At 51.0% G+C, this 26,519-nt stretch overlaps 1 protein-coding gene across 1 annotated transcript in view; it reads left to right on the top strand.

The window, feature by feature from the left end:
- RNF123 (ring finger protein 123) overlaps nt 1-26,519 on the top strand; it is a 51,827-nt gene that overhangs the window by 14,598 nt on the left and 10,710 nt on the right. Inside the window, exons 14-34 of the mRNA XM_055708658.1 lie at nt 122-195; nt 659-776; nt 1,241-1,340; nt 1,812-1,873; nt 1,967-2,038; nt 2,714-2,834; nt 3,657-3,758; nt 4,925-5,031; nt 5,552-5,750; nt 6,363-6,508; nt 6,700-6,783; nt 7,429-7,536; nt 10,297-10,474; nt 11,506-11,580; nt 12,003-12,090; nt 12,348-12,435; nt 12,566-12,650; nt 20,173-20,312; nt 20,512-20,700; nt 22,363-22,438; nt 23,348-23,432. Of these exons, the coding sequence (XP_055564633.1) occupies nt 122-195; nt 659-776; nt 1,241-1,340; nt 1,812-1,873; nt 1,967-2,038; nt 2,714-2,834; nt 3,657-3,758; nt 4,925-5,031; nt 5,552-5,750; nt 6,363-6,508; nt 6,700-6,783; nt 7,429-7,536; nt 10,297-10,474; nt 11,506-11,580; nt 12,003-12,090; nt 12,348-12,435; nt 12,566-12,650; nt 20,173-20,312; nt 20,512-20,700; nt 22,363-22,438; nt 23,348-23,432 (2,297 nt within the window). The remainder of the gene's footprint in view (nt 1-121; nt 196-658; nt 777-1,240; nt 1,341-1,811; nt 1,874-1,966; nt 2,039-2,713; nt 2,835-3,656; nt 3,759-4,924; nt 5,032-5,551; nt 5,751-6,362; nt 6,509-6,699; nt 6,784-7,428; nt 7,537-10,296; nt 10,475-11,505; nt 11,581-12,002; nt 12,091-12,347; nt 12,436-12,565; nt 12,651-20,172; nt 20,313-20,511; nt 20,701-22,362; nt 22,439-23,347; nt 23,433-26,519) is intronic.

Raw genomic sequence — 26,519 nt, 5'->3', positions numbered from 1 at the left:
ATAATGTTTTGATTTTTGCAATTGTTTGATCCAGAGGTGGCAGTTCTGTGACACTGTACCTCTCGGGGACTTGTATCCCTTTCTGTAGATGGAGTCACTTTTGCTTCTCCTGTTTCCCTAGATTCACTACCTCCGGCTCACCATTGCAGTCTTGAAGCATGAGAAATCTAGGAAATACCTACTCAGCAATGTTCTGTATCCTTTGTGCCTCCTCTAGTCTCAGTTCTCCCTGCCCTCAATAATGCAGCCAAGGAGACTTCAAGGATCTGCAGATCCTGGGAAGCAGAAGCCATCCTATCTTTGAGAAGTCCTTTCTCATTTCTCAGGTCTCCTTTGTCTGCCTGATGCCACTCTCTACAAAGTCCTACTTTAAGGAGGGGGAGCAGTGTCATATAGTTCTCATCCTGGTAACACAGAGGACTTCATTTCTACCTGGCTGACCTCCCTAACATCCTTAGAGCAAAACCATTTTCAGAGCAGTCCAGCTGCTATGCTAGCATTTGGGCAGCTGATCTGATAACTGTGTGGGGCTTCTCCTAGGAGAAGGGGCATCTTGCAGACCTTTGAGTGATTTGGAAAGGGGTCTCTCACTACGGCTCTGGAAGCATGCCCTGTACCTTCTCCCATAGCTTCTGTGCTTGCTTTAACTTGGCTGCAGCTTCGATGTGCTCCGTTCTGTTGTGTTCTTCTACATTAAGAGCCCACTGCGTGTGGAGGAGGCTGGTCTGCAGGAGCTCATTCCCACCACGTGGTGGCCAAACCGCTTCACCAAAGAGGTGAGTAAGGGCACATTAACTGAGGAGACGGAATAAGTTTTGTGGCTGGCTGTTTCCATCATTTTCTGGCTGAGGAAATTGGATGGCTCGTTTTCCAGCTGCGTTAGCACTGATGGATCCTGCAGAGTTGTGAGAGAGCTGTAGCCTCCATTTTCCTGTCACCTTTATTGTCCTCTTAGAGGGGACGCTTGGGGTGTGTTGCTCAGGACAGGGAAGGGGGACAGTTTTCTGTGGCAACAGATTTGGAAGGGAGTCTCCCAGAGTCTAAGGAATTACAGGTTGACTTGGGTGTTCTCAAAAGATCTCCTGCCCTTACCTGTTGCCAGGCCAGGGAAGGCCTGTTTATGTGTGCTGCCAGCTACAGTCACACACTGGCACATTGTTTCAGGGAGTTTCTGCTCTCCATTTAGCAAGACATTTTTCCCATGCAGTGATCTACTAATCTGTGTCTGTCCCCCAACCAGGGCAAGGAGAGTAAGGAGGTGAAGGAGGAGAGTGCTGAGGAGAGACTGAGGCGGCGGGCATATGAAAGAGGCTGCCAGCGGCTCAAGAAACGCATTGAAGGTCTGTGAGGAAGGAGGGAAATTGCCAAGATCCCCCATACCTTGTGCAGCCAGGGAGACCAACTCTTGAGCTGTTTCCAAATCCCCTTCACAGCCCGAAGTCCAGCTGTCTTCCTTCCAGGACAGGCTGTGCTGCAGAGGTGGGGACCAGCCATGCTGTTACCTGTTGCGGGGGTTACAAGTGCTGGGACCCCACTGCACAGACCCGCAGCATCCCATCATGGGGCATGAGCAAATCAAAATTCCCCTTTAGAGGCATTGTTTATCAGCTGTGGATTAATTTATTGCTAGGTGGCGGAGGAGAAAATTCTCAGTGATGGGAATGGCTTTCTGCTGACGCTGGTTCTTCCTGGGCCCCCTCTGCTGAGGAGGTAGCCTTTCTCCTGGGGACAGGGTACTACAATTGGGGTTAATATGGGTATTTGCTCTCCAGTGCTTGTTTTCTGATGGCAGACGTGTGTCCCCATTTTAGTGGTGGAAGGTCTCCAGGTTCAGATTCTGAAGCTGCTGCTGAATAACAAGGACAGAGGAGGAGTAAGTGCTCTGTGGATCTTTTGATGAAGTATCTCCACATCATGGGAGTTGTAAGGCATAGATTTACCATCTACCTGCTTTTCCTCCTGCCAGGGGGAAGCCTCCAGATACATCTTCCTAAACAAATTCCGCAAGTTTCTTCAGGAAAACGCTAGCAACAGAGGGGTAAGTCAGAGGGCCAGCCTTCCTGCAAGCCTCACCCTGAGAGCCCTCTGGCATCTTCAGGCTGGGAACTCTCCCCTTCTGGCTGCGCTGCTTCCAGCAGTTGATCAGCTGAGGTCTAGATACGGCAGGGAGTGGGAAGGAGGAAGAAGACCTGAGGCTAGAAACCAGGCAGCTTATCCAAGTCCTATGCGGTGATCTATAGGAAAGTGCTCCTTGGGAACAGCCTTAGGTGGGAACTGAATGTCCTCCTAAAACCTCGGGGAGCATGGCTGTGGGGAGCTCTGCCACAGCTGGCTTGCTGGCTTTGGCATCCTTTTCACTGCCTGGGTGAGGACTGTTCTGGCCCTGGATCAGGCTGTTGGCCTGCAGCTTGGGGAGGTAGGCATCCACTGCTGCAGGAGGCCCTTTCTTCACCTGCATCTCTGTGTTTGTGATCAGTCCCATCTATCATGGTGGAGCGTGTGTATCCTTCCTCCTCTGTCAGATCAGCTTGTTTCAGTGCTCAGGACTTTCTAGAGGTGGAAGCTGCTGCCTGCTGCCAGGGCTGGGCTCTCTACCAGTGCTGGAAGCTAGAGTTGCTCACAAGGCTGAAGTTTCTACCTGCCCAATGTGGCTGCTGGGGCTAAGTGCACTTTCACACCTGCCCTGATGGCTGAACTCTCATTCTTGCCCTAGAACTTGACTGTGTTGTGCCCACCGGAGTACATGGTGTGCTTCCTGCACCGGCTTATCGCTGCCTTGCGTTTCTTCTGGGATGGCCACAAGGCGAAAACCCCTGCCACGCTGAGCAGTGAAGGTAAGGCCTGGAGGAAAAGCTTTGAAGGCATTTCTGTGATGAGGACATGGGTCTGCCTCTTGGCAGTGCTCTCCAGGATGCTGGAAATTTTGTGTTTCTTGTGGATGCTTGAGCCTTCTGCCATCCTGTGTCTGTAGTTCCCAGTCACCCTGGGAAATTCCTGTGTGCAGACCTATTCCAGTTAACATCCAGACCAGAGACCCGCAGAGGGGCAGCTGTACTGCCTGCTAGTTCCCCCTGTCCGCTCTGGAGCAGAGAGCAGAGTATTGATTATGGGTCTGTCGAAGGGCAGCTCAGTGGTCCCATAGTCAAAGTTTAGGGGGAAATACTTGCTTCTGTGGTTCCCAGACTGTGGGATTAAGGGGAAACCAAGTCAGTGCCAGTTGCTTTCCCACTGTCAAATCCCATCTTGCCTGTCCTGCCATGATCTGCTTGGCATTCCCTTACTTGAGGCTGACCCTTTCTCCAGACTCAGTAAGTGCCTTACCATCCCTATGGGACTAAGTGAAAGAGCTGGAGTAGCCAGGTGGAGAGCTACTAAGTTTTCCCGTGGTCCAGTTTCCTTCAGTGACTGTGGCTGGAAGGGAGGAAGTACTTGGAGGCTTGTCCATGGCCATTGGTTGCTCCTGTTTCTCCATGGATCTAACGCTTCCTTGTGGCAATCAACTCTGCCCTAACGGTTTGTGCTTTTATGACAACAAAAGTTGTAACTAAATGTTAGTCTAGGCTGAGCCCTGGAGTCTGTCTTAGGAGGGCTTACATGTCTGCTTGGATCCTGTGCATGGGACTCGTAGAAAAAACAAACCTCCTTCTCTGCTTCAGAGGCCTATGTCCCTCCTCAACTCTTCTATAATGGGAAGGTGGATTATTTTGACCTTCAGCGACTTGGAGGTCTCCTGTCTCATCTTAAGAAAACTCTGAAAGGTAAGTGCTCTTATTTCCAATACCTGCATCCAGGTCCTGGCTGGAGTTCAGCCAAGAGACATCCCAGGGAGAGAGCCATGGGGTAATGAATTGTGATTAAATTCGAGGAGAAGAGACTTGAATTTTAATGAAATGCAAGTTATGCTGAAGAAGACACCATCCCTCTTGGGTGGAGCATCCTTTAAGTTAACAGTTTACTGTTTATATCCTTGAATTCGGTGTGTGGCTGGTGGAGGGAAGGAGGTGGTGTGGGAATGCCACACCCAAGAGCTGGGAGCTGTTAAAGCACTGGCTGTCAGCCTGCATCTGCTGGGTGTGAAGGATGTCCAGGATTTACTTGCTGTACCACTTCAGGCAAGCAGTAGCCACCCTGTGTATGTACTGCAGCTGTGTGTTTGTATGCACCATGCTACTCTGGCAATAGGCTTTCAAAACCTCCCTTTTGGAGGAGTTAGAAACCCCTTGCCTTCCTGTTGGGCTTCATTTGTCTCTGGTTTCTGGCTAATCTGACACTTGCCTTTGGCTCAGATCTTTCTTCTCCTTCCCAAGTGCATCTGCAAGATTAGGACCATTTTCCCTGTCTCAGATTAATCCCTGGCTGTTCGAAATTAGATTACTTAAGAATGATGTAATTTCTTCTGGTCTCTTACCAAGGTCTTCCTGGCCAGCTTTAAAGACAGGGCTATGGACTAGAGGACATGTTCAGGCATTGTACAGCATAGCTGTCAGTGCAGCCTTCTTCTGGGCTGAAAATGGTTTCTGGTCTGAGTCTCAGTCCTAGTGCCTTGGGGACATATCATAGGACGGAATTGAAGAACTGGATACTTAACAAATGGTCTCAGGCCCTGATTTTCCTTCCCTGCACTGGTTTGGCCTTGGTGGTTGTCTCCTGGTTCCTCAGTTATTCTATTTATTGCTGGTAGGACCAGGAACAGAAATGGATCCTGGGTGAGCAGCACCCATCAGGTCTCTGCTGCTTTAGCAAGGGCAGGCCTATCCTATGTAAGGAAGCTGGAGGGAAGATGAGCTTGTTCTGATGCACCAGCCAGCTTTGCTGGCTGCTTCTTTACTGCCAAGAAGCAGGAGAGAGGATGAGTCTAGGGCTGCCTTATGAGATGCAAAGGGTGACTCCTGTATTCACAGCTGCTTCGGTGTTCTCTGTGCAGATGACCTGGCTGCAAAAGCCAATGTCCTGATCGACCCTGCGGAGCTGCAAGCAGTGACTATGGACGATCTTGATGAAGATGAGGAATCCGCAACATCAGCAGCACAGGTGAGCCATGTACTGTTATTTTCCTGCGGGGGCCCTGATGCCAGGGCAGCAAGCTCAGCCTCTGGCTAGAAAAACTTTGCTTTAGAGGAAGGCAGTGTCTGGGCCAGGATTGTAACCATTCCATGGACAACCAGATAAAACAGCTGCGCTTGCATGAGTGTCACTAGAGATCAGCAAGATCCTAGATGCACCAAGTTTGAGCAGCAAAATTTCCTTTACTCTGCTCTCTCACTACCCACTGATCTGATTATGCCCCCTCCCCTCCATGGCAGCTCTTGTGCTTGCATTTGAAAGAGTGCAAGGCAATTGCAGACAGAGCAGCTTCTTGCTGTGCAGATCTGCTGCTTGTACCTGGCATGTGCCCTTAGAGGAAGGAATATCCATTTGCTAACCTGGCACTGCTGGCCCAGCTCACCTTCCAGTGGCCACTGTGCATCTATACCAACATCCTTGCAGGGACAAGGGTGGAAGAGTGGGCAGCTAAACAGCTAGAACTGTTTCTCTCTTAATTTCTTTTCAGTCTCAGCGTCCCTCTGCTGCCCTGGCCATTGGTGGAGCTCTTGCCAGACCTGGCTGGCTCAGCTCCCCAACCCTGGGCCGTGCCAACCGCTTCCTCAGCACAGCAGCTGTCAGTCTGATGAACCCGCGGCGGCCTCTTGGCACCCTGGAGAAGATCAAAGTGCGCACACTAAGTGTGGAGCAGCGGACAGAGGAGGACAGTGAGTACTTCCGCTGCATGCTGGCATGGCCAAGGTGGTTCCTGAGAGAATGGCATCTTCCATCTCCCAGTACTTTCAAGAGGAATCCGATCTCTTTACTGCCAGTATTGCTCTTTCCCATTCCCAGGGCATGCTGCCACCCACAAGTCCACAGTTAACCACTTTTCTATCCTGAACATGACACTGGTGATGCTGTCACTCTCTCTGTCTAAGGAGATGCTGCCTTGGTTCCTGCAAGTGCAGTGAGACTTTGCAGGGAGGTAGTTCAGAGGCAGCTGCGGCCCCACTTCCTCTGAACGCAGACCAGCCAGAGGATGATGTGTGCAGTAGCAGCACCATTGCTGTTGGGTTGGGCCAGGCAGGCTTCTGAAGCATGTACAAGGCTTGAAGAAGCAGGACTTGCATGGTCTGGCTCTGAACAGTTCTGGCAGGTCAGCCTGATGCAGGCAGTGAGATGGGAATGGTGTGTGAGTGTATTTAGTGAATCACTGGGAAGGAGCACTGTGTAACAGAGGCACAGCAGGGCTTTGGCTTCAGAGAGGTGCAGGCAGAAGCTGAGGTGCCAAAATGCCTTGCTGAGAACTTCTCTCCTGTCTTGGGGATGCATTGCAGTTGAAGGCAGCCATGGAAATGAGGGTCTCTTACTGGGCAGACCCCCAGAGGAGCCAGACCAGCCCATCACAGAGAACTCCCTCCTGGAAGTCCTAGATGGGATAGTGATGATGTACAACCTCAGCGTCCACCAGCAGCTTGGGAAGGTAAGTGGCACATGCTGTGCAGGAGTCTGTTCCCTCAATGTCCATGCTTCTACACCGACCCTCTGTTTTCTGCTTATTTAGTGACTGTGTGCCCTTTCCTTCTCCCCACCCCTGTGAGGGATCTTGTTGCAAGCTTGTATGACTAGGGAAAAAAATACCCTCATTTATTGTTGGAATCTACTATTTTTCAGATGGTTGGTGTGTCAGATGATGTGAATGAATATGCCATGGCACTGAAAGACACAGAGGAAAAAATCAGCCGCTGCCCGAAGAGGGTAAGTGTCTCTGGACTCCAGCTTCCTTCTCTTGTACAGCTTCAGGTTCTGACAAAAAGGGTGAAGCACAGAGAGTGGGTGATTTCTAGCCTTGGAGCAGCCAGTGTTTTGGATGGGGTAGTAACCCATGCCTGGAGCTGTCAGCTGCATTTCATACCATGCCAACCCATTGTACCACTGCCTCAAGGAACAGAGGGACTGAAGCGACTGCTTCAGCTTCTCCCAGACAAGTCGTGGCAGCTTCCAAACCTCCATGTGCTGCAGATACCTTGGAGCCGGTCTCCTGGGGTGGGGACTTTCCAGTGCTGGACTGGGGACACATTTGTCCTATTAGACTTAGTCTCCAGCAGCTGGATCTGATGATGCATTAAAAAAGTATCTGACAGTAGTTGACTCTAAAGCTGCTGCCCACACTGGACCAGCATCCACATCAGGCCCTGTGGGCTGCAGCTGAGACTGATAAGTGCTCTTCATAGCACTGATGACCACTCCCTCCTCAGAAAGGCTGCTGACCCCTTTCCTTCCTGCCAATACTCCCTAGCTAGCCCCAAGGTGGTATCTGCTTTTGAATTGTTTGTCCAGTTCTGAAAGAAGATGCTATAAATGGCAGTGACGTCTGCTCTCACATCTCTGCACTCTTTTCAGAGGAGAGACATCCATGAGGAGCTGCTGAAGAGCCAAAAGGTCTTCTCTGAGAAACTCAATCACCTAAGCCGACGCCTTGCTTGGATAAATGTCACCATTTATTCAAAGGTGGGCAGGAGCATAATGTGAGCAGCTCAGAGGAGATCGAGAAGTGTACCTCTGTATCGGTGCTGCTTGGCTCACATGTCACAAGTGTCATTCTCCCTGATGCTGGATCAATGCCAATGATCTCTGAGGCTTGTTTTTCCCTTCTTGTGCATCAGAGATGCCTTCCTAGGCCTGGACCCCCTCCTGTCCCAGGCTTGGTCCTGTAAGGTTTGTTAGGACACAGCCCAGCCTGTTCTGAGCTGTGTGTGGTGCCGTAGGCTTTCCCTTGGGGCATCAGGCCTCTGCAGCACAGACAGAAGGGTGCAGGTCAGAGGGAGGTTCTGTTTTCAGGATGTGTCTAGAGGGTAGAAGCTACTGTGAACCATTTTCCTGAGCTGTCCTGCATTTCACAGGGGGGGCTCAGTTGTGCTGCGCTTCCTGAAATCTGCGGGATCCAAGCCTAGTGGGTTTTGTTGAGGTGTTCTCCCCTTTGTTACTTGGTTCCCACATAGACAGACTGCATTCTGCATTTAGTAATAATGCAGTGACTGTTTGCACAGGTTGTCCCTTTTTCCCTGCATGCACCGTTTTCCAGGATAAAGTCTCTGGTCTCTTTTCTCATGAGCAGTTTTGCTGTTACGCTCCAATGATCTCCTGTCTTCCCTTACCCGTTGCCTTGCCCCATCTCTGTTTGTAGCTTTTCTGTGCTGGGGAAGAAGATGTTTCCCTGAACATGTGGTGGCAGCAGGGTCTCTGCGTGTATCCCAGGATGTAAACAGGGAGGAGCAGAGTGGTATTCTGTGAACATGTCTGGCAGAGCTGCAGTGGCTGATCCTGACTCATGAGCTCTTTGCTCGTCCCTTGCTTCACTCCCAGAGCAGGACTGCAAGGCGCAGTGCTGTGCTGCAGGAGCTCTCCATCTGCATTAGCATAGCCCATGCTTGCCAGAAAATAGACCTTTATTCCCAGACTGCTCTTGGAAGGCTGAAGGGCATTACCTATGTCCATTGCAGGTATCGCTGCAGTGGCCCTAGTGGAAACACTAAATGTGTCTCTAGATGATCTATTGTCATATTAAACACAGGTGCCTGCCTCCCATCAGGAGTGTGGGGTCACCTTTCTGGATGAACCAGCAGCACCTGGGAGTGAAGGTTACAGCCTTCCCTGCTTGTGCTCCTGTCCTCACTAACTGGCTCAGGCTGTGAAATGCACCCCAAGAACTGAGCGAGCTTGGTCTGAGCAGAACGTGGCTACATGGAGGAGCTTGTCTGTACTTACTGCCTGTACCTTCAGGGCTCCATCTCACAGCCATCACAGGTCCCTGCTGTTTCCCAATGGAGCCATCCACCCAGCGGGTTCCTCCATCGCTGGGACTTGCGTGCACTGGAGGGGACACATCTGTGTGAGTGTTGCAGGCACTGCTGATGCTGATGGAGAGAAAGAAACTGGTTCTGTCTGGAGGTGAAGTCCTGCTCTGCACTGGGGTGTCAGAGCACAGGAAAGGCTGCTCCATCCTCAGGGGAATTAGTCACTAGTTTATTCTGAGCTGAAGGACTGAAGGTTAGATGAAAGGGAGTGCTACAGCTTAAAAACACTCTTAGTTTTAAAGCAGATAATCCTGCCTTCAAAACATTCCCGTGGGCAGACCATTTCAGCTTATTTTCTTACAACGCTGTGTTTATCCATCACACTGTAGGTAATCACATCTTTGTTTCCTCTTGGTGTAGACTTTCTTCTAGCTTGGCAATACCTGAAATGATGTTTTGAGGTTATCAAGGCTCATTACCTTAGTGTTTTCTGCACAATTGGTTTTTATCCTGAAAGCAACAGTTCAGCTGAGGTGTGTGTCACTGTTGAGATAAAGATGTCTTTTAGTCAATTTAGTTGATTTGCACTGGTTCAGTCTAATTTAAAGAGGAAACCCATGTAAATCTCCCAAAGGTGCTAGCAACATACTTTAGAAAAGCCACTAAGCAAATGAAATTATCTGCACATCTGATTTTAATTTTTTGTTGTCGTTAGGAGTGTACCCCTCCTCCATATGCAAATAGCTATTGCTTGTGATATTTCTTGGCATTGCAGGACATGAAATAATATTTTGTCTTATTATGGCTTTGTTGGTGCTGATTTTTATAGCTTAATGTTATGTAGAGGCTCTAAATTTCCTGGTTTTAATTTAGAACCCCCTGAGTTTTGCTTAGAGATGCAAGAGGCCAATGTTCCTCAGGACAGTAAATCCGGTTGAATGGCTGGCACAGAATCTGAAAGTCTTTGGCTGCCTATTGCAAAGATCCGAGTTGGTATGAGCTTTCAGCCTGTTCCCATCTAATTCCTACAAAGGACCAGCTTTCTTTCCAGCAAATTTATGCTGTGTTTGCTGCTGCCTGCCTTCCTTCAGCCAGTGTCCTTGGAGTAAAAACTACCATGCCTTTTTTATGATCAGGCCTGTGTGATCAGATATGCCCTACCAAGGAGTAGTTCTTGGAGGGTTTCAAGGCTCAGTGAGACAAAGCCACAGTTTATCTGATGTCACGATAATGGTTGCCCTCAGAGTTTGAAGGTGGTGTAGACGTCTCTGATCATTCCTTCCACCTGATGCTTCTGTGGCTCTGTGAGAAGACTGAATGGCACTGATGTGGTTAATGAACTTAGAGCAGCGGTCTGAGGAACATCTCAGACACTGAGATGCTTCTGAGGTCTAGGTGTGGTGCTGATTGTTGTGTTTCTCCGAAGAGAAGCTGGACAAAACCAAATGGGGATTGTTATGTTCTCTCTGGCCAGGAGAAGATGCAGGATGTATATTGGCTGCTGCGAGTGTGCATCCGCACCATCGAGCATGGTGACAGGACGGGCTCACTTTTTGCTTTCATGCCAGAGTTCTACCTCAGTGTGGCTATGAACAGCTACAGCGCACTCAAGAACTACTTCAGCCCTGTAAACAGCATGGAGGAACTTCCAGGTAAAGGGATTCTGGCCTGATAAAGTATAAAGCAAGCCACATCCTTATGGTGAAGCAGTGGTAGCTGGGCATCATCCCTTCTGTGTCCTTTCCTGGTTGTGATGTGCTGCATCAGTATATTGTCTGTGTGCTGTGGAGCAGGCACTGAGTGCTCTTCCTTGAGTACGTACTCACCCACTGGTGAGCCATGGCTGTGGCTGCGCTCAGGCAGGGAGCCCATGCCTTGCCTGAAGCTGTCACAGTGTTGGCTGTAGTGAAAATCACCGGCAGCTGTGGATTTTGTTTCCAAGAAGGTACCAGGAATGGGCTGGGATGCTGGAAGATGTGATTGCCCCAGCAACGTGTGCCCCTGCGTGTTGGTTTCTGAGTGGAAGATGTGTCATGAGTGCAGGAATAACTGGAACTGCTTTTCAAATCCCCCTGGGATTTGGATTTGTTCCTCTGGAGATGACCAGCCACTTGATGCCAAGAGTCTGTGTTTAGGTGGATTCCCTCTGTGCACGTTCTGTGCTTTTCCTGGCTAAGTGATCCCACTGAGCTCTAAGCAAATTGTTCTGTGCTTTCCAAAGCCCAGGAAGGTAAGAAGAGTTTCTGTTCCCGCTAACAAGACATAGCTAAAGCGTTCACATCCATTAAGTGGGGGCTGTGCCTGCTGTTCAGGGAGCAGCAGAACTGAGCGGTAGCAGATTTCTTCAGGCTGGACATGGCTTTTGTGCATAGATCTAGGGTGTTATTTGTGTGGCTCAGCCTCTTCTGCACTAGGCATCTCTCCCTTGCTGTCTGACTCAGTTGCGTGGTTTTATCTTTCTCTGAGTAACTGTTTCAGAACAGAATCTACAGACTGAGGTAAGAGGCTCTGTTGGAGATTAATATGTTTTCCCAGCTGTCTGTTTTGACAGCTAGATGCACAACAAAGCTGCAGCTAGCTGTGGCAGGAATGAGTTCCGTGGCCTGTGCCATGTCCAGAATGCTGGGACCACAGGGCTGCCCATCAAGCCATTGGTGTGACCCCTGCTCCCTCCTCTTTGCAGGCTATGAAGAGACCCTGATGCGCCTCGCTGCCATCCTGGCCAAGCATTTTGCTGACTCAAGGATTGTGGGCACGGGTAAAGCTGCATCCCTCTGCTTTGGGGTGATAATGTTGCAGGTCTGGCCCATCCCGCTGCCAGTGGCTCACTAGATTTCTGTTGGGATCTATGTGCTGAATCTGTTGAGTGCTTTATGCCTCCACATACAAAGAGAGGCTGGGCACTGCCCTTGTATGGTGTGTCCTGCTTATTTCTTATTCCAGGGTAGTTACATGACCTAGGGTACCCTTCTGAGAGCAGGACTCATGTCCCAGCTACTTGCATGTCCAGTTTGGGGTTATTCCTTAGCTGCCTGAGCATAAGCATGCTTTTCACATTAGCTGGGACAGTGTGCCTCTCCAAGTGAGGGTCAGTTCCTCCCAGCCCCTGGTGTTTAGGTGCTCCCTGGTACACTACGTGTCCTTGGGTGCCTGGCCTAGTCCCTTCTCATTCCTCCTCAGACATCCGGGACTCCCTGATGCAGGCGTTGGCCAGCTACGTCTGCTACCCCCACTCGCTGCGTGCTGTAGAGAGGATCCCAGAAGAGCAGTAAGTGCTGCCCTGCCAGTTCCCCAGGAGCTGGGGCAGGGCTGGGGTGGTGGCAAGGCCGGGTGGGAGAGCAGGTGGGCTGCCGAGCACTGCTGAGGGTCCAGGAGCGCAGCAGGGTGCTGGAGTTGTTTTGGGAGCCTTCTATCACCCTTATACCAGTGGCTTTGCTCTGCCCCAACTCCATGGGTGCTACTCTGTGTCCTGTTTAACCCCCTGTCCCCAAACCCTTTGGGATGACTTATGTCCTTGTCTGGCAGGCGGATCTCCATGATGAAGAACCTCCTGGCTCCCTATGAGCAGCGACCCTGGGCACAGACCAACTGGATCCTCGTCAGACTGTGGCGGGTGAGCATCCTGCATCCCTGCCCCTCTCAGTGTCTGGGGCTGGTTAGACACTGAGTATTTCACTTTCCAGTAGCAGCAAAACCCAACTGTTTTCCAGCCTCTTCAGATCTTCGCTTATCTCTTTTATCAGGGCTGTGGCTTCGGGTACAGGTACACACGGCTCCCACACCTGCTGAAAACCAAGCCTGAGGACGCCAGCCTCCCCAGCCTGCAGAGTGAGTGGAGCAGGGGACGGGTGCTTGGGATTATGGTGGGTGTTGAGGGAGGACCAGCCTCTTCCCTAGCAGCCTTCCCTACTACGGGCCAGGCCAGCTAGTAAGATGGCTGCTGAAGCAGGGGGATCCTGGCCAAACATCTAGACCTGATCTTTGCAGTCAGCATTTCCTTTCCTGGACATCCCCAGGCGCTCTGCACTGGCTGGTAATTCTTCTGCTTGCCGGGTGGTGAGTTAGATCCGTCAAGAGGAGGGGTTCTGCCCTTCAAGGGAGAGGAGAGAGGCCCAGGCCTGCATCCTTACCAGAGCTTTACCCCACAGTGTAAGCCTCGGAGAAGGCTTTCTGATGTCCACAGTGAGAAGCTGCTGTGGGGAAGAGTTGGTGAGTGTGCCAAGCAGTAGGTGCCCTGTGAGAGGGAGTGGGTGCCCACGGAGGCAGGGCACTGGAAAAGTTTGCAAGCAGCAAGTGTTTTAACGAGGCATCTCGCTTGGAGCCTGGCAGAGCCTGTCCTGCCTTTGGCACTGCGGTTTGGTTCTCAGCGCTGTCACCAAATGGAACAGTTCCTCGGCTCTGGTCCGGCTGAGAAAGATGTGGGGAGAAAAAGGTACCTTTCTTGAGCTGAAGAACATGTCCCCAGCTTCACCCTTGCAGGGTCTGGGCCTGTCTGGGTACATTTCTGACCCCGCTCTGCTGGGGAAAAGGCTTTGTGCCAGACCTAGCGCCTGGAGAGCTGTGCGGGGGTGGGTGGCGGTGGGTGCTGCAGCCTGACAGGGGCAGGTGGCATGTGGAGGTGTGCACTGAGCCCCGTCCGGTGAGGAGAGCTGCCTGTCTGTGTTTTAACAGCACCCTTGTTCTCTTTCTCTCTCCTGCCCGTGGGTGCCCAGGAGATCTCTCTGTTGCTAGTTTCCAGAGTAAGTTTGTTGTGTGACTCTCTCTTGTCTGGTGAAATAGCTTTAGAGAGCTCCCTCCTTCCCCTCTTCTGTCTAGAGAGACCCTTCTTTGGGGGACAGAGGGCTTCACACAGTGATCGTTTTTCTTGGTTACGTCCCTGGGAGATGCCAGGCAGGCTGGTGCCCCCATGGCAGGCTCTGTGGCTGCACCATGGACGAGCTCTTGTGCCTCTTTTATCAGGGTTACCTCTGGGGGCAGAGCCCTGCCACAGGCTGTGCCAGCCTTGGGTTCCTCTGGTCCTTGGAGGACGATGGGGAAGCCCTGGTACACAGGCAGGAGGGACCTCATGACTATCCCCTCTCCCTCCTACTGCACAAGCAAGCCCCTGAGTGGCTGCCACCAGTCCCGTGGGGCAGTGACCCAGCTCCCCGCATCTCGGGGAGCTCTAGGGCAGGAGCAGAGTTCCTCAGCTTTCAAGGCCTCTCTCCGTCCATCTCTGGGTGGCTCCACACAGTCTGAGCCTGGAGTGGGCTGGGCTGGCTACTGGGGCCTTGCTCCTGGGATTGATATTTTAAGGCACAACCAAATCAATAATGAATGCTGATTTATTTGAAGAGTGACAGGGGACTCAGAGGTGTCCTTGCGATACTGCCAAGGGAAGGAGGAGGAGATGACCCCCTTGCCTTCCCACCCATCAGTCTTCACCTTGTTTGCAATTTGAGCATTGGCAGGGACAATGGGACAAACTGCTAAGCTGAAAGAAATCCCTGTTTTTCTGGGTCTGCTTCTGCAGGCCAGTCTGAAGGGAGTTTGGGCAAATGCATCTTCTCTGGTGTTCCAGCTTTGTCCTGCTTTGGGGATGCTTCCTTGGAGGACTCCGTGCAGGCGGGGAAGCTGTGCTGGCGCTGCCTCACCATGTCCATGAAACATGCAGAGCACAGACCACCTACGCTGCCTTTTGCCCTTGCTCGCCGACGGTGAGCAGTGAGATGGCTGCCTGGCTTAGCCCGGGGAGGGGCAGAGGCTCAGGAAGGCTGTGTGTGCTCCTGCTTGCTCCCTCAGTTGTTCCTTAGCCCACTGACACCAAACAGCTCCTGTGCAGGCAGGGCTCTGCCTCCAGCTTGGCTCCTGACAGCAGACAGGGACTGTGTTCAGAGGCAGGGGCAGTTCTGTTTGGCAGCTGCTGTAGAAACTTGTTTTGCTTTCATCATGGCTTGTAGGCAAGGCTGGGTGCTGTTACGGCACGCACACGGTGAGCAGCAGCCCTGGCCCTGTGCCAGGCCCAGCCTGTCTTGCTTTTACCAAGCTGTAGGGTGGCTTCAGGTTGCAGCATAGGGCTCCTCTGCCCCAGGCTTTCTGCCCACACATCCATCAGCGGTGGAGGGTAGGTGGATGGCACCATGAGATCATCTAGCTGAGCTGTTTTGCAACGTGGGCCAGAGAATTCACCCACGTCCCAAGTCCAGCAAATTGCCCAAGCTAAAGAGGTCTTTCAGGAAGAAGTCCTTCTCAAACTGACACCAGAAGCATCAGCTGGTGGTAGTTGAGTTGTCCGAGTCCTTCTGATCATGGCTCCTCACCCTCAGAAATAAATCCATCACTTTTTCCTGATGGGAATGTGTGTAGCCTCATCTCCTGCCTTTCGATGCTGCTGCTCTGCCTTTCTCTGCTGGGTTAAGCTCTGTACGTGACAACATTTTATTCTTCAAAAGTACTTATGTACCAGGGTAAACTCACTTCTTGGTCCCTTTTAATGGTGAAAAAAAAGCGCAGCCTCTGTACCTTGTTGAGGAAGAGGTTTTGCTTTTCGGAGCCACCCCGATGTTCACCCTTCCCATGTTTTTAACAGCCCCAGAGGTGCCAGTGTCATGCTAGCTGGAACACCTCCCTGATCTGCCAGTCACGGAGCCAAAACTTGCATTAGCCTGTTTGCCAGTGCCTTGCTTTGGAGGCATGCAATGAGTGCCAGGTGCGTGCTGGGGCATCCTGATGCCTTGCACTTGACCTTACTGATATTTCAGCCCCTGATTGACACTTGCTTTCCTTCTGCCTCACCCTGCAATGTTCTGTTTGATCCTCTCTAAATACTTTGAAAGGTGCAGTTTGCCAGTGATGTGGATCGCTGCATCCCCAGATTACCTCTTTCACTGCTGTTTCGTCAGTCCAACAGCCACAGCAACTGCGTGGGGGCTGTTTCACATCTATGTCTGGATCCTTTCAAACACTCAGATTAGCATTGGGTGGAACTACTTTGTTTCTGAATCTGGTCCATTTGGGGCTTTCCTCCTCTGTGCTCCCAGCTCTACTGTAAATGCTGCAGTGTCCAGAGACCCCCTTGGGTTTCTGGCCAAGAAGTCTCACACATAGCCCTGTTATAAATCTCCCTGGGTCATTAGCAAGCTACAAAGTACGTAATTATCTTCCTGTGATGAAAGTACATGACGCTACTTCTTGACAATTATCTAGCAGGAGCACTTACTGAAGTCTTCCACTTCATCTGCTTTATTAATTTTTAACTCTGTCTATTAATGACCCGCTGCTACTGTTAGATTTTCTCCCATTACTACTTTTTTTTTTAATAATTCTGCTAGAATTTTTTCCTGTAGTTGAGGAAACATTTCATGTGGCATGGTTAGTCATGGATGCTGCTTTTATGTCCTTTCTTTCTATTACCCCTTTTCTCCTTGTTTTCATCAACCACTGGCTATGTTTGATTATGTTCACTTTATCTTTTACATTTTAACTTATGTCTTTCCTTCATCCTGGTCTGAACCCTTTAACCCAAGTGCTTGCTGTAGCACTAGGGCTTCCTGGCTGCCTAATAATCTTCTTAAAGAACTCTGTGGTTTTATTCATTATTTCTCCCCTACCTAGATTTTTTTTTTCCCCTCTGATCACTTTGCTTATCTATTTGTGAGGAAGTTTCTGTTGTGGAAACATCAGATACATCTATAATTGCTTGGGGTCATGCTCTGCTGCCCACATTAAATGTATTGAGGTCAAAATTTCTGGCCTTAGAAAACCACCAATTTCTGTTCCAATGACTGATCTTTATCTGTCATAACGAAGGCTAAGCCAAGATTGAGTGGCTTTTGTGTTAGGGAGTTACAAGCTTTAGAAACACTAATGACATACTATTGCCAGAATCAAGAAAGTAAGCACCTCAGTGAGCATTCATATCCACAGGGTCCCTATGAAATGATGTCCCTGTCTGAAGTGGCGCACATAAGGGATGTATCATTACCCAGGAGGACAGTGGTAGCCGAGACGTGAAGGAGGTGGGTGGAAATGCCTCAGCAAAGGTGAACATCTTGCAAATGAAGACACCAGGGCTAGGTTTATGGATACCACCTAATCACTGCCCCATGGAGAAACTGATCTGGGAACTCATGCAACAGATGAAGCTGCTTTTTCTGTATTGCCTTATGATGCTTTCAAAGAGCAGCAGTGATCACAGCATCTTCAGATACAGAATCCTGTTGGGAGCAACAAAAGCCAAGGAAGTCCACTGTTTCCTGGCGTTAACTTAAAACCTTAGAAAAACTACATAACTGTGGAGGAGTTTGACAAGAGGCACCACTTTTTAATGCTTTTATAGACTGGCACAGTCTTTGCCAGCAGTAGGGAAAGCATTTAAGAACGGAGGTTTGGAGAAAATTCACACAAGTTATTGGAAAAGTACCATGAGGAAATAGTCGTTGGCTGAAAATCAGGATAAAGCAAGTTATTACAAGTGTAAGAGCATCCTTCAAAAAGCCAAAGCTTCCTTCAAATGAGGTAGACTTTGGCTGGGCAATTCATTTTGCAATCTGTCCTGACTTGAAATGTTGGTAAAAGAGGCTTTCGCAACAGACCAACAGGACAACCTGCAGAGCTCATCTATGAGTAGCGGTGATCCTTGCCTAGAACTGATTTGGTACTTGAGGGCTGGAAGGTAGCTAATATGTCAGCAGTTTTAATAAAAAGCACTTTTTGCACGTTGAAGGGAGGCTGGGGAAAAAAAGGCACAAAAAACTTAATCCTACATAAGGACCTTCCTACAAAAGTGACTGGGACACAAAACAGAGATGGAATTCAGCATTGCCAGGTGTACAGTAGTGAATGTGAGTAGAAAATGTGATCAAAAATCAGTGTGTTGTGAGCTGAGCATAAACCTTAGAGACAAGACTGCAGGGTAGGCTCCCTGGGACCTGTCTATGCACCCTTCTGAGAAAAGAACCATGGTATTTCCGGTGTGACCTCTGCAGGGCCAAGCAGAAGGGTGACACGTCCCCTTGATCCGCTGAGCACATCCTCCTGCTATCACCCACCTCTCAGCTGTAGTGAGAGCCCTCACCTATGCCCTGTTCAAGCTGCTATCCTCCATAACCCCCTCAGTGGTGTCCAGACCATTGTTTCCCAGCCAGGACTGATACTTGGGGTCATTCTTCCCCACATGCAGAATTTTCTCCTTGTTTAATGTGATCGGGTTTTTCGTCACAGTCTTGAGTTTCTCAGGTGCCTTTAGGACATCGGACAAAGCCCTTCATTTAGTGTCATCTGCAGATTTGATAGGGGTGTGCATCTGTCCATCACTGACAGAAAAGACTATGAAATAGGCTCCACTGTTGACTCCTGAGCTTCTCCACTTATGTCTTGTGACCAGCAAGTTCCTGAGGATCTTGAACTGTAATTCTTACAGAAGGGTTATCCTTGAGCTGTCATCCTATTGTAATCTTTTGAAAAATATCAACTTGATGCCCACTCAGAGGAACAAATTACTTAACAGCAATTATGAGGAAAGGAAAACAGAACAAAAACAAAACCACATTATGCCTTTGTGCAAATGTGGCACATGCTTGTGGTTTGGATACTGTGTGCACTTCTGATTCCACCTCTCCAAAGAAAAACTGGGAGAACCAGCAAGGCTCAGCAAGGGATGGCAAAGAGAACAAAGATGTGCATTTCTGTATGAGAAACTGCACAGGCTGGGACTATCGTAGAGGTCTGCAATCATGGCTGGCTGGAAGAAGTGACTGGAAAGCAGCATCTCACTGTCTCTCCCACAGGGGAGGGGGTTGCAGAGAATAAATATTATCAAATAGAGTGAGTAGGCACCAAGCTCAAATCCAAATTCCTCCTGCCACACACAACTGAGCTGTGAAATGTTGCTCCAGGACACATTCAACACTAAAGGCTTATACAGTTTCAGGGGACACTGGGCAAGAAGTCCACTGAGGACCACTACAGACATAAAAAGGACATCTGGCTTGGGCAGTCCCTGGGCCATTGTGTAGCCAAGGGCTGGGAAGGTATTTGCGGATGGGAGTAGGACATCTAAGACATTGGTTGTGATGAAATCCCTCCAAAAGATGTAGTTTTAGGCAGGATCAAAGCCAGGGTGTTGGCCTGCCCTGAGTGTTTATGCACTATGAGACATCAACACATGTCCTCCATAACAACAGAAGTCATTGAACTTGCTAGTGGGTATTAAGAATAATTTATCCTGTTCCCATTTGAGCTGAATGTCTCCTGCCATCCCCTTCTGGCTTTGCTAATCCCAGCTAGCAATCTACCTGTAGTTATGCCTTGTTTCTCAGTCCCTGGGGATATGATGGAGGTCACCCTGTGTTTCCTTTGCCCGTGCTGGCCTTTCGAGCAGGCTGCCACCTCAAAGACCTTCTGCAGTCACAGCATGGCTTGTTCCTCTGGGCACTGCAGTGCTGGTGCTGCTGTAGTTTCCACCCGCTTTTACTTACTAATACCTTCTAGTAGTAGGAAAAGTAGATAGTCCAGGGTTTTCCCCTGTATTTGGTAAGTCTGCTCAAGTTTCTTTCTCCATGCCCTGAATTTTACCCTGTGCTTTGAACTCTGATACCCTTCCGTCGTAGTGTTGAATGTTTTTGTGCGTCTCTCACTGGCAGCGGGTCCTTCTGCTGGTGATAACTATCCATCCCATTTGTGCCCTCTTCGTTTCCCTGCCCATCCATGGGGGCCAGTGCCCCACGCAGCCCTGACTGTGTTTCCCAGCTGGTGGGTCCGACTCCGTCTGTGCTCTTGATAGTGAAAAAGCCTGGAGGTGAGATGCCATTTGTCACAAGGACACGTCTGTGCTTGGGCTGAACCTGGCTGGGGAGCGTGGGCAGCTCTCCCTGAGCCTGCCAAGGGAGAGCCCGCCCCAGCTCTATGCAGAAGCCTCTCAGGAGTGGGATTTACTGGGTGCCCTCCTGCCCAGACAGACAGACACGGCCGTGTGAGGCCAGGGGTGGCCGCGCTGGCTCTGGGCAGCTGCTGCTGCACTGGTATCAGGAACAGTTAATGCTGAGCTGACTGTGGGTCTCTGCAGAGCTGAGCAGGAGGGATGCTGAGCTGCAGGGCAGTCTCCTGTGCATGTGGGCAGCGGTGAGCACACAGGGCTCTTCCCTGGTTAATTCAGGCTGGCATTACAAAGAAGTGCTTGGAGGCCCAACAGGCAAGATTGCTGCTCGGAATAGTCCTCGCACCCCAGATCCCAGTGCCCTGCCATCTCTGCTTACTGTAAGACACAAGCCAACATTTATCAAGCCCAGGATCGGGCTCCCAGCCTGCCCTTGCCACCCACCCACAGCTGATCCGAGACCAGGCCACTGAAGCTGTTGCTGTCTGGTTTCAGAGCCATGTCCCTCCACCTTGCTGCAACGGCACATGGCAGACCTGCTCCGCAGCGACCGTGACCTGGCCCCCAGCTTCCTCAACAGTGTCCTCAATCAGCTGAACTGGGCTTTCTCTGAGTTCATTGGCATGATTCAGGAGGTAAGTGTGCCGCCCAGGGCTGTGGGGTCCGGCACTCGATGGGTGCCTGTGTCCTACATGCATGAGGTTCTCAAGACACAGCTCTTGGGGTTGGGTGTGCAGTGGTTCCCTGGTGTGCATAGGAGCTGAGCTGGGCTGGGAGTCGTGGCCCTCCTTTTGGGAAGGGGCACTTTGTTAAGCTGTCTCCATTGCTTGGCAGATCCAGCAGGCAGCAGAGCGCTTGGAGAGGAACTTTGTGGACAGCCGCCAGCTGAAAGTGTGTGCCACCTGCTTTGACCTGTCGGTGAGCTTGCTCAGGGTGCTGGAAATGACCGTCACACTGGCGCCAGAGATCTTTCTTGACTGGAATCGCCCATCGTCAGAGCTGCTGCTTCGGAGGCTTGCCCAGGTATGGTCCTTTAGCATAGTGTGAAGAAGCATCCCCTGAAGGGGCGTGAGGGCTCCTGTGCCCTCACTCCACGTTTGCTGTGAAGTGGGGGCTCCTGCTGCAAATGATGTAGTACTCAAAGCTGCTACAGCAAACCCAGCTGCTGCAGAACAAATAGGGCTTCCTAAAATCTCTACGTGTCAGCTGCTCCCATCCTTTACAACTAGTCTGTCCTTGGCTGATTTCTACCTCTACCTGGGGGAGGATGACGGCTACTTAAATCTTCCTTCAGAGGGGTTATGGCCATTTTCTTCCTCTCAGTGAATGCTGAATTCTCCTGTGGGAAACAGTGCCATGAAATCTGAAGAGGAGGTGTGGTACATCTGAGAAAAGAGCTGTGGAGAGTGTAGCTGGCTTCACAAGGAACGTGTGCCAACGTTTGGGCAGGCATCTCCATCCTTTGTCCCTCAGTTCTAGAATATGGTACCAAATGTCTCCACTTCCCTGCTGTGGTGACTGGGATGGCTCCCTTCCAACCCACCACACCCCTCAGGCTCCAGTAAATTAGTTACGTAAATTAGTAGTTAGTAAATTAGTCACGCTAAAGCGTGAGCAACCCTGGAAAGCCCTGAGGATGAGCCAGCCCAGTGGGAGGCAGTCGCGTATACCTTACCTATACTGCAAGGGCCGGGTAGATCCAGTTGTTGAAGCTGAGGGATCTGAGCAGATGAGTCAAAGCAAGACATAATGGGGTCTAGTAGAGCAATCATGAAGGAAGTGCTCAGCCTGGGATCCTGGGATTTCTGTAGGCATTACTGGTGAGGAGGCCCTTAGGAGGTGGTCTAGGCAAGCTGGGGAATAGGCAGCAGAGAGCAGGGTGCTGCAGCATCCCTCTCACATCCTGGTGCTGCTATGAAGCCATGCCCCGCCATTGAACATGCCCACAGAGAGGTGCGATGTTCTGCTCTTCGTGCATGAGGGTGACAGGAAAAGGGATGATGCATCTGAGAAACAGTGCTCAGGTTGAAGCGGCTGTGTCAAGCCTGGAGTGGTCCCCACTCATCCCCCTGGGGGTTTGAGTCAGAGCTAATGGTGGCTAATTACTTGTCTTTACAGTTGATTCCTTCTGTGCTGGTCACAGGCAGAAATCTCTGCCTGTGGTGGTGCTCTGTCAAGCAGAGCAGGTTGCTCTCTGCGCTCATCCCATGCTTCAGGGCTGGTAGGTCTGTCCTGCTGCCAGCTCCAGGCGAGGCTGGACCTGGACTGTGCTTCACCCTGCTGACACTCCTTGTGCCCACTGCTGCCAGCTCACTCTTCACTGTCTGTGGCTGTCCTAGGGACTGTAGCTTCTGCTCGCCAAGAGCTTTTATCCACAGAAATAGCTTGGCTTCTGTAGGTGGGATTCAGGTTTAGGCGGAAGATGCTGAGATTCAGGGGCCTTGACCTCAAACTAACTCCTCCCTGGGAGCTTTGGGTCTGGTACAACCACTGCAGTGTGGTGCCACCTCCTTCTGTGCCAGGGCCAAGCTAGGTCTCTGCTGTGTGCCTCCTTCTGTGCATCGACCCTCCCAGGAACCAAGCTGAAACTCTAAGGACATGCTGCCCCAAAGCATGTTCTTTGGATGCTGCTCACGGGTAGGCCCATCCAGAAAATATGAACCCTCTCTGCTTTTCCCTACACAGCTCTTGAACCAGGTGCTGAACCGTGTGACAGCTGAAAGGAACTTGTTTGATAGAGTGGTCAACCTCCGTCTGCCAGGTGAGTCCACGCATTAACTCTCTGTCCCTCTCTGTTGAAAACGTGCGGGAGGCGTGCCCTTGGGAACACGAGATGGCTTGTACTGAAGGTCAGCACAGAGGTGTGGGATCAGACCTCAGGCCTGCCATGTCCCTGGCTGGGCAGCCAGTCTGCTCTTGCAGACTGCCACAGAAGCGCTGTCTTCGAAAGACATGTTAATCCTCCAGACATTTGTGAGCGTTGGTGCTCTTCCTTGACCCTGAGCCTCTGTCTGCCCAGCAGCTCTGGTTCCCTCCAGGATCTCTGTCCTCATGAAGCAGCTGATGCATGGGTCTGGCTATCCATGGCGGAAGTGGCAGCCATGCTGTGCTTGGGCAGGGAAGTGTCTTGCTGGACACTGATCTGACACAGATTAGGTGGGACCTGTTTGAAAGTCTTAAAGCACCGGACAGATTGCAGTTTAGGTAGCAGGCTTGGTTGCTGTGCTCTGCATTGTGTAGAGGGTGCACTGAATTGCTCAGGAAAGCCGTTCTCAGCAGCGTCAGCTCTCTTCCTTGTGGAGGTGACTGGGCAGCTGAGTTGGGCCTGTTAGCAGAGACTTCCTCCTGGTGCTGTGTTATGGGCATCCTATATTTCCCGTATAGCAGCTGGATTTTCCTGTGCCTGCTTAGGAGGGGATAGGCCACCCTCTCCTCTTGAGGTTTGGAGGAGGCAGGGGTGCTCCTTCATGAGAGCAGTGCCTGGGTCTGGGGTTCATGGTAGTGGGAAAGACTCGTCTGTCCTTGATGAAGCATATGGCCACACCAAAGAGCCCAAGTCGTGGTGCCTGTGTCCTGGGCTGCTCCACTACAAGCCTGGAAGCAGTGGTGCAGCCCTGCTCTGCCTGTCATGTGGTGGCAGCGGCTCTATCTTTTTCTTTTGCTTCCGTAGGGCTGGAGAGTGTGGACCATTACCCAATCCTTGTGGCTGTGACGGGGATACTGGTCCGGCTGCTTGTGGACACTGATGTTCAGGGGTGAGTGGCTTTTGACTTCCAAAGCATGAAGTCACTGCATGTGGCATTGCTTTGGGCGCTGCAGGGATCAGTGCCATGGGAGGTGTTGCAGGAGCGATGTGCATGTGTAGGGACTGAAGCAAGGCAAGGCAGATGTGCATGGAGCAGGACAGAGGCCGAAGAGCTGCATGCCCCTGCAGGAGCTGCATCCCAGTGCTACTGCTGGGTGCAAAACTCCTTCCCATGGTGCAAGAAAACCCTTGTGAGAGGTAGCTATGAGGTGCTGTACTGACAGCACATCTGCACCCTCCTCCTTGGATGGCGTCTGGAACTCTGTGTGATGGGACAGCTGCTGTCAGAGGTTGTGAGTGCGATGTGTAAAAGAGGCATGCTGATGCAGTGATGCCAGCGAAGTGCTGCAGCACACAGCGGTGGGTGGAAGGGAGTTCATTAAAGCTCCTTCACTCTGGACCCATCTCAGGAAGGCATCAAAATGTGTGCAGAGCTCCCTAACTGCCCAGACCTGTGGCACGAGGGTGAGACAAATCCTGTCCAGGCATTTAAGTGAGGCTGATTTTCAGATGAAGCAAATCTTCTTGTCTTTATGGTAACCAGCTATTCAGAGACAGCACTCAGGGTATGATGTGGCTGGTCAGAGCCACAGATGACCTGGTGGTTTATGGGTGTCTGTGCCTGCTTGTACTAAGTCCTGTAAATAGGCTTATTCTGATACCCTCTGCAGCCCTGCCTTTGCTCTCTCCCAGTGTCATTCATATGTGTCTTGCCTGGCCACTGTGCCCTGTAGGATGCTGTAGGAGATGGGGCTCTTCTGTCTGTGCTGCACATCCTGCTTGTTTTCACATTTGGAGAACATAATAGTCTCTGGCTTTGCAGAGAGCAGGGCCCCATCTGGCTGAGCAGCTCAGCCCTGCAGCCAGTCTTTCAGCTTCTCTCAAGGACTCAAAGATGTACACAAATATATCTAATTTTATCCTGCCTCCCATGGCTGCTGCATCAGTCTCCAGCCCCAAGTGTGACAGTGCCAAGAGCTTAGCACAAGGTCATTGATCAATGGCCTTTCTGGACTGAACAGGGGTGGATTTTGCTTGCCCCTGGAATCCTGCTCTGTGGAAAGTGCAAACATCATGAATTTGACACCACAACCAGACACTTCTTCCTGGAGGGATGGGGGGGAGGTGATAAAGCAGTTCCCTGCATGCCAGGCAGGATGAGAAGTCCTTCCCTGGCTCCCTGTCCCTTGAACATCTGTCTCAGGCCAGGTCACTTGTAGAGTCAAAGCAGGGAAGGGATAAATCTCTTTCTCTGGCTCTTAGCAAACTCCAGACAGGGTTGTGAGATGGTAGTGTGACAACAGTCACATCCTTCTTAGCCCGCAGGGAGTTCTGGAGAGACAGAAAGCTTTCAGACTGCCTCCTTTACCTGAAAAGCCAGTTGTGCTTTGCGTTAGTGAAACCTGGGCGGCCGTGTCAAAGGGGCTGTGCACAGCCAAGCAGCTGCACTATCCCCTGTGCCAACAGCATCCTCCGTGCCTTGGGCAGCAGCACGCTGCGCGGTCACAAACCAGAGGTGCTGTATCTGGTAGTGTGCCGTTGGGAAGTGGTAAATCTCTGACTGATCTTCAAGGACTTTGTAGTCACCCTCCTGGGCACTGGAAGGCAGAAATAAATACAGAATGCGGGAATAATGTGAGAAAAGCACCATGTCCTTATGGTGGACCTAGCTGAGCAGAAGCACAGGGTGGAACAGGAGGAAGCCCAGGGGAAAATATCTATAAAACAAAATGCTTCTATGTGATTTTGCAAAGCCCTGCACTAAATCTGAGGTTTTAATATATTACTGATCTATAAAAGGAAACCAAACATTGCAGGGGGGGCACTGAGGTCAATCAAGACAAAAGAGCCAAGTCTGATGGCTTGGAGACCCTCTACCACTACCCAAGCAGAGGAGATGGACAACCTGATGGTAGAGATCAGTGTGGCTGCAGGCAGAGTGCCTCACATGGAGGGAAAACTGAGCCACCCACCCTCTTTGTAGCACTCTGAGTTGCAGACTGGGGTGTGAGTACTGTACCCCACTTACAGAATGGTTATGCTGCGTGCAGGCACATTGAAAAACAGCAGACAGGGTGGGGATGGAGAAAAACAGCCAGTATGAGAGGAAACACACAGAGGCTTTGCTGCTGCCTTTGTGTTCCTCGAGGGTTCAGTCCTGGTTTGATCCTGTGCGCAAGTCTCTTGGCACCATCGCCACAGGGTGCTGGAAGACTGGAAGGTGCAGCTGGCGTAGGCAGAGCCCCATAGGGATCTCCTCCCCACAGTCATCCAAAAACCAGGAGATGGTACAGGTCAACAACAACTGGCCTGGAGCAGGGTGATGGGAAGCATCTGTCTCCAGGTACGTGAGTAAGAGGATGGTCCGTGGAATGCAGAAGGAGAATTTAAACCTTCCTCAGGTCCGTACGCTCCTGTGAGAGATGATTGCCATGGTTCATGTTGCTGCAAGGGGTGACTGAAGAGATTTAAAGGACCCCATATGTAACCAGGCTCTCCAAAGCAGAGTGAACTCGGGAGAAGACAGCTTTCCTTTTTCCTTTTTCCATTCCTGTCAGTGCAGCAAGCAGGATAACAGGATCGGCTTTTTTCCTTGCTTGGAATCACTGTGCCCGGGCAGTGCTGGAAGCAGGTGGAAAGCTCTTCCAGATCCAATTTGGTAACTCCCAGATTGCCAGAAATCATTGAGAGAGAGAGAGATTATCCAATCCACGTGTGCACTTACGAACTTCTCAGTGGGAATTACCTGGGACACTGGCTGTTAACCCTGACTGGTTCCCCATGAGCAGGCTCTGCCCTAGAGGATGAGGACAGGGAACAGGACCTTGGGTGACTTCCTCAGCTTTGCTGTGTTTTTTCTGTTTGTCTCTAACCCGGTGAGCCAGGCACTTGGTTGGAGATGCTGCAACCTTTGCCCTGGGGCAGAGAGGACAGATTCATCTGGGAGTGGGGGAGTGAGTTTCCGTTTATGGAGCCAAAACATTCCAGTGGGGAAGAGTGTGAGTAAGGAGAGCCAGGGCCCTGCCGACTCATCCAG

This window comes from Falco cherrug, chromosome 4 (genome assembly GCF_023634085.1).
Source record: "Falco cherrug isolate bFalChe1 chromosome 4, bFalChe1.pri, whole genome shotgun sequence".
NCBI lineage: Eukaryota > Metazoa > Chordata > Aves > Falconiformes > Falconidae > Falco > Falco cherrug.
This window is presented reverse-complemented; position numbering and strand designations above follow the sequence as displayed.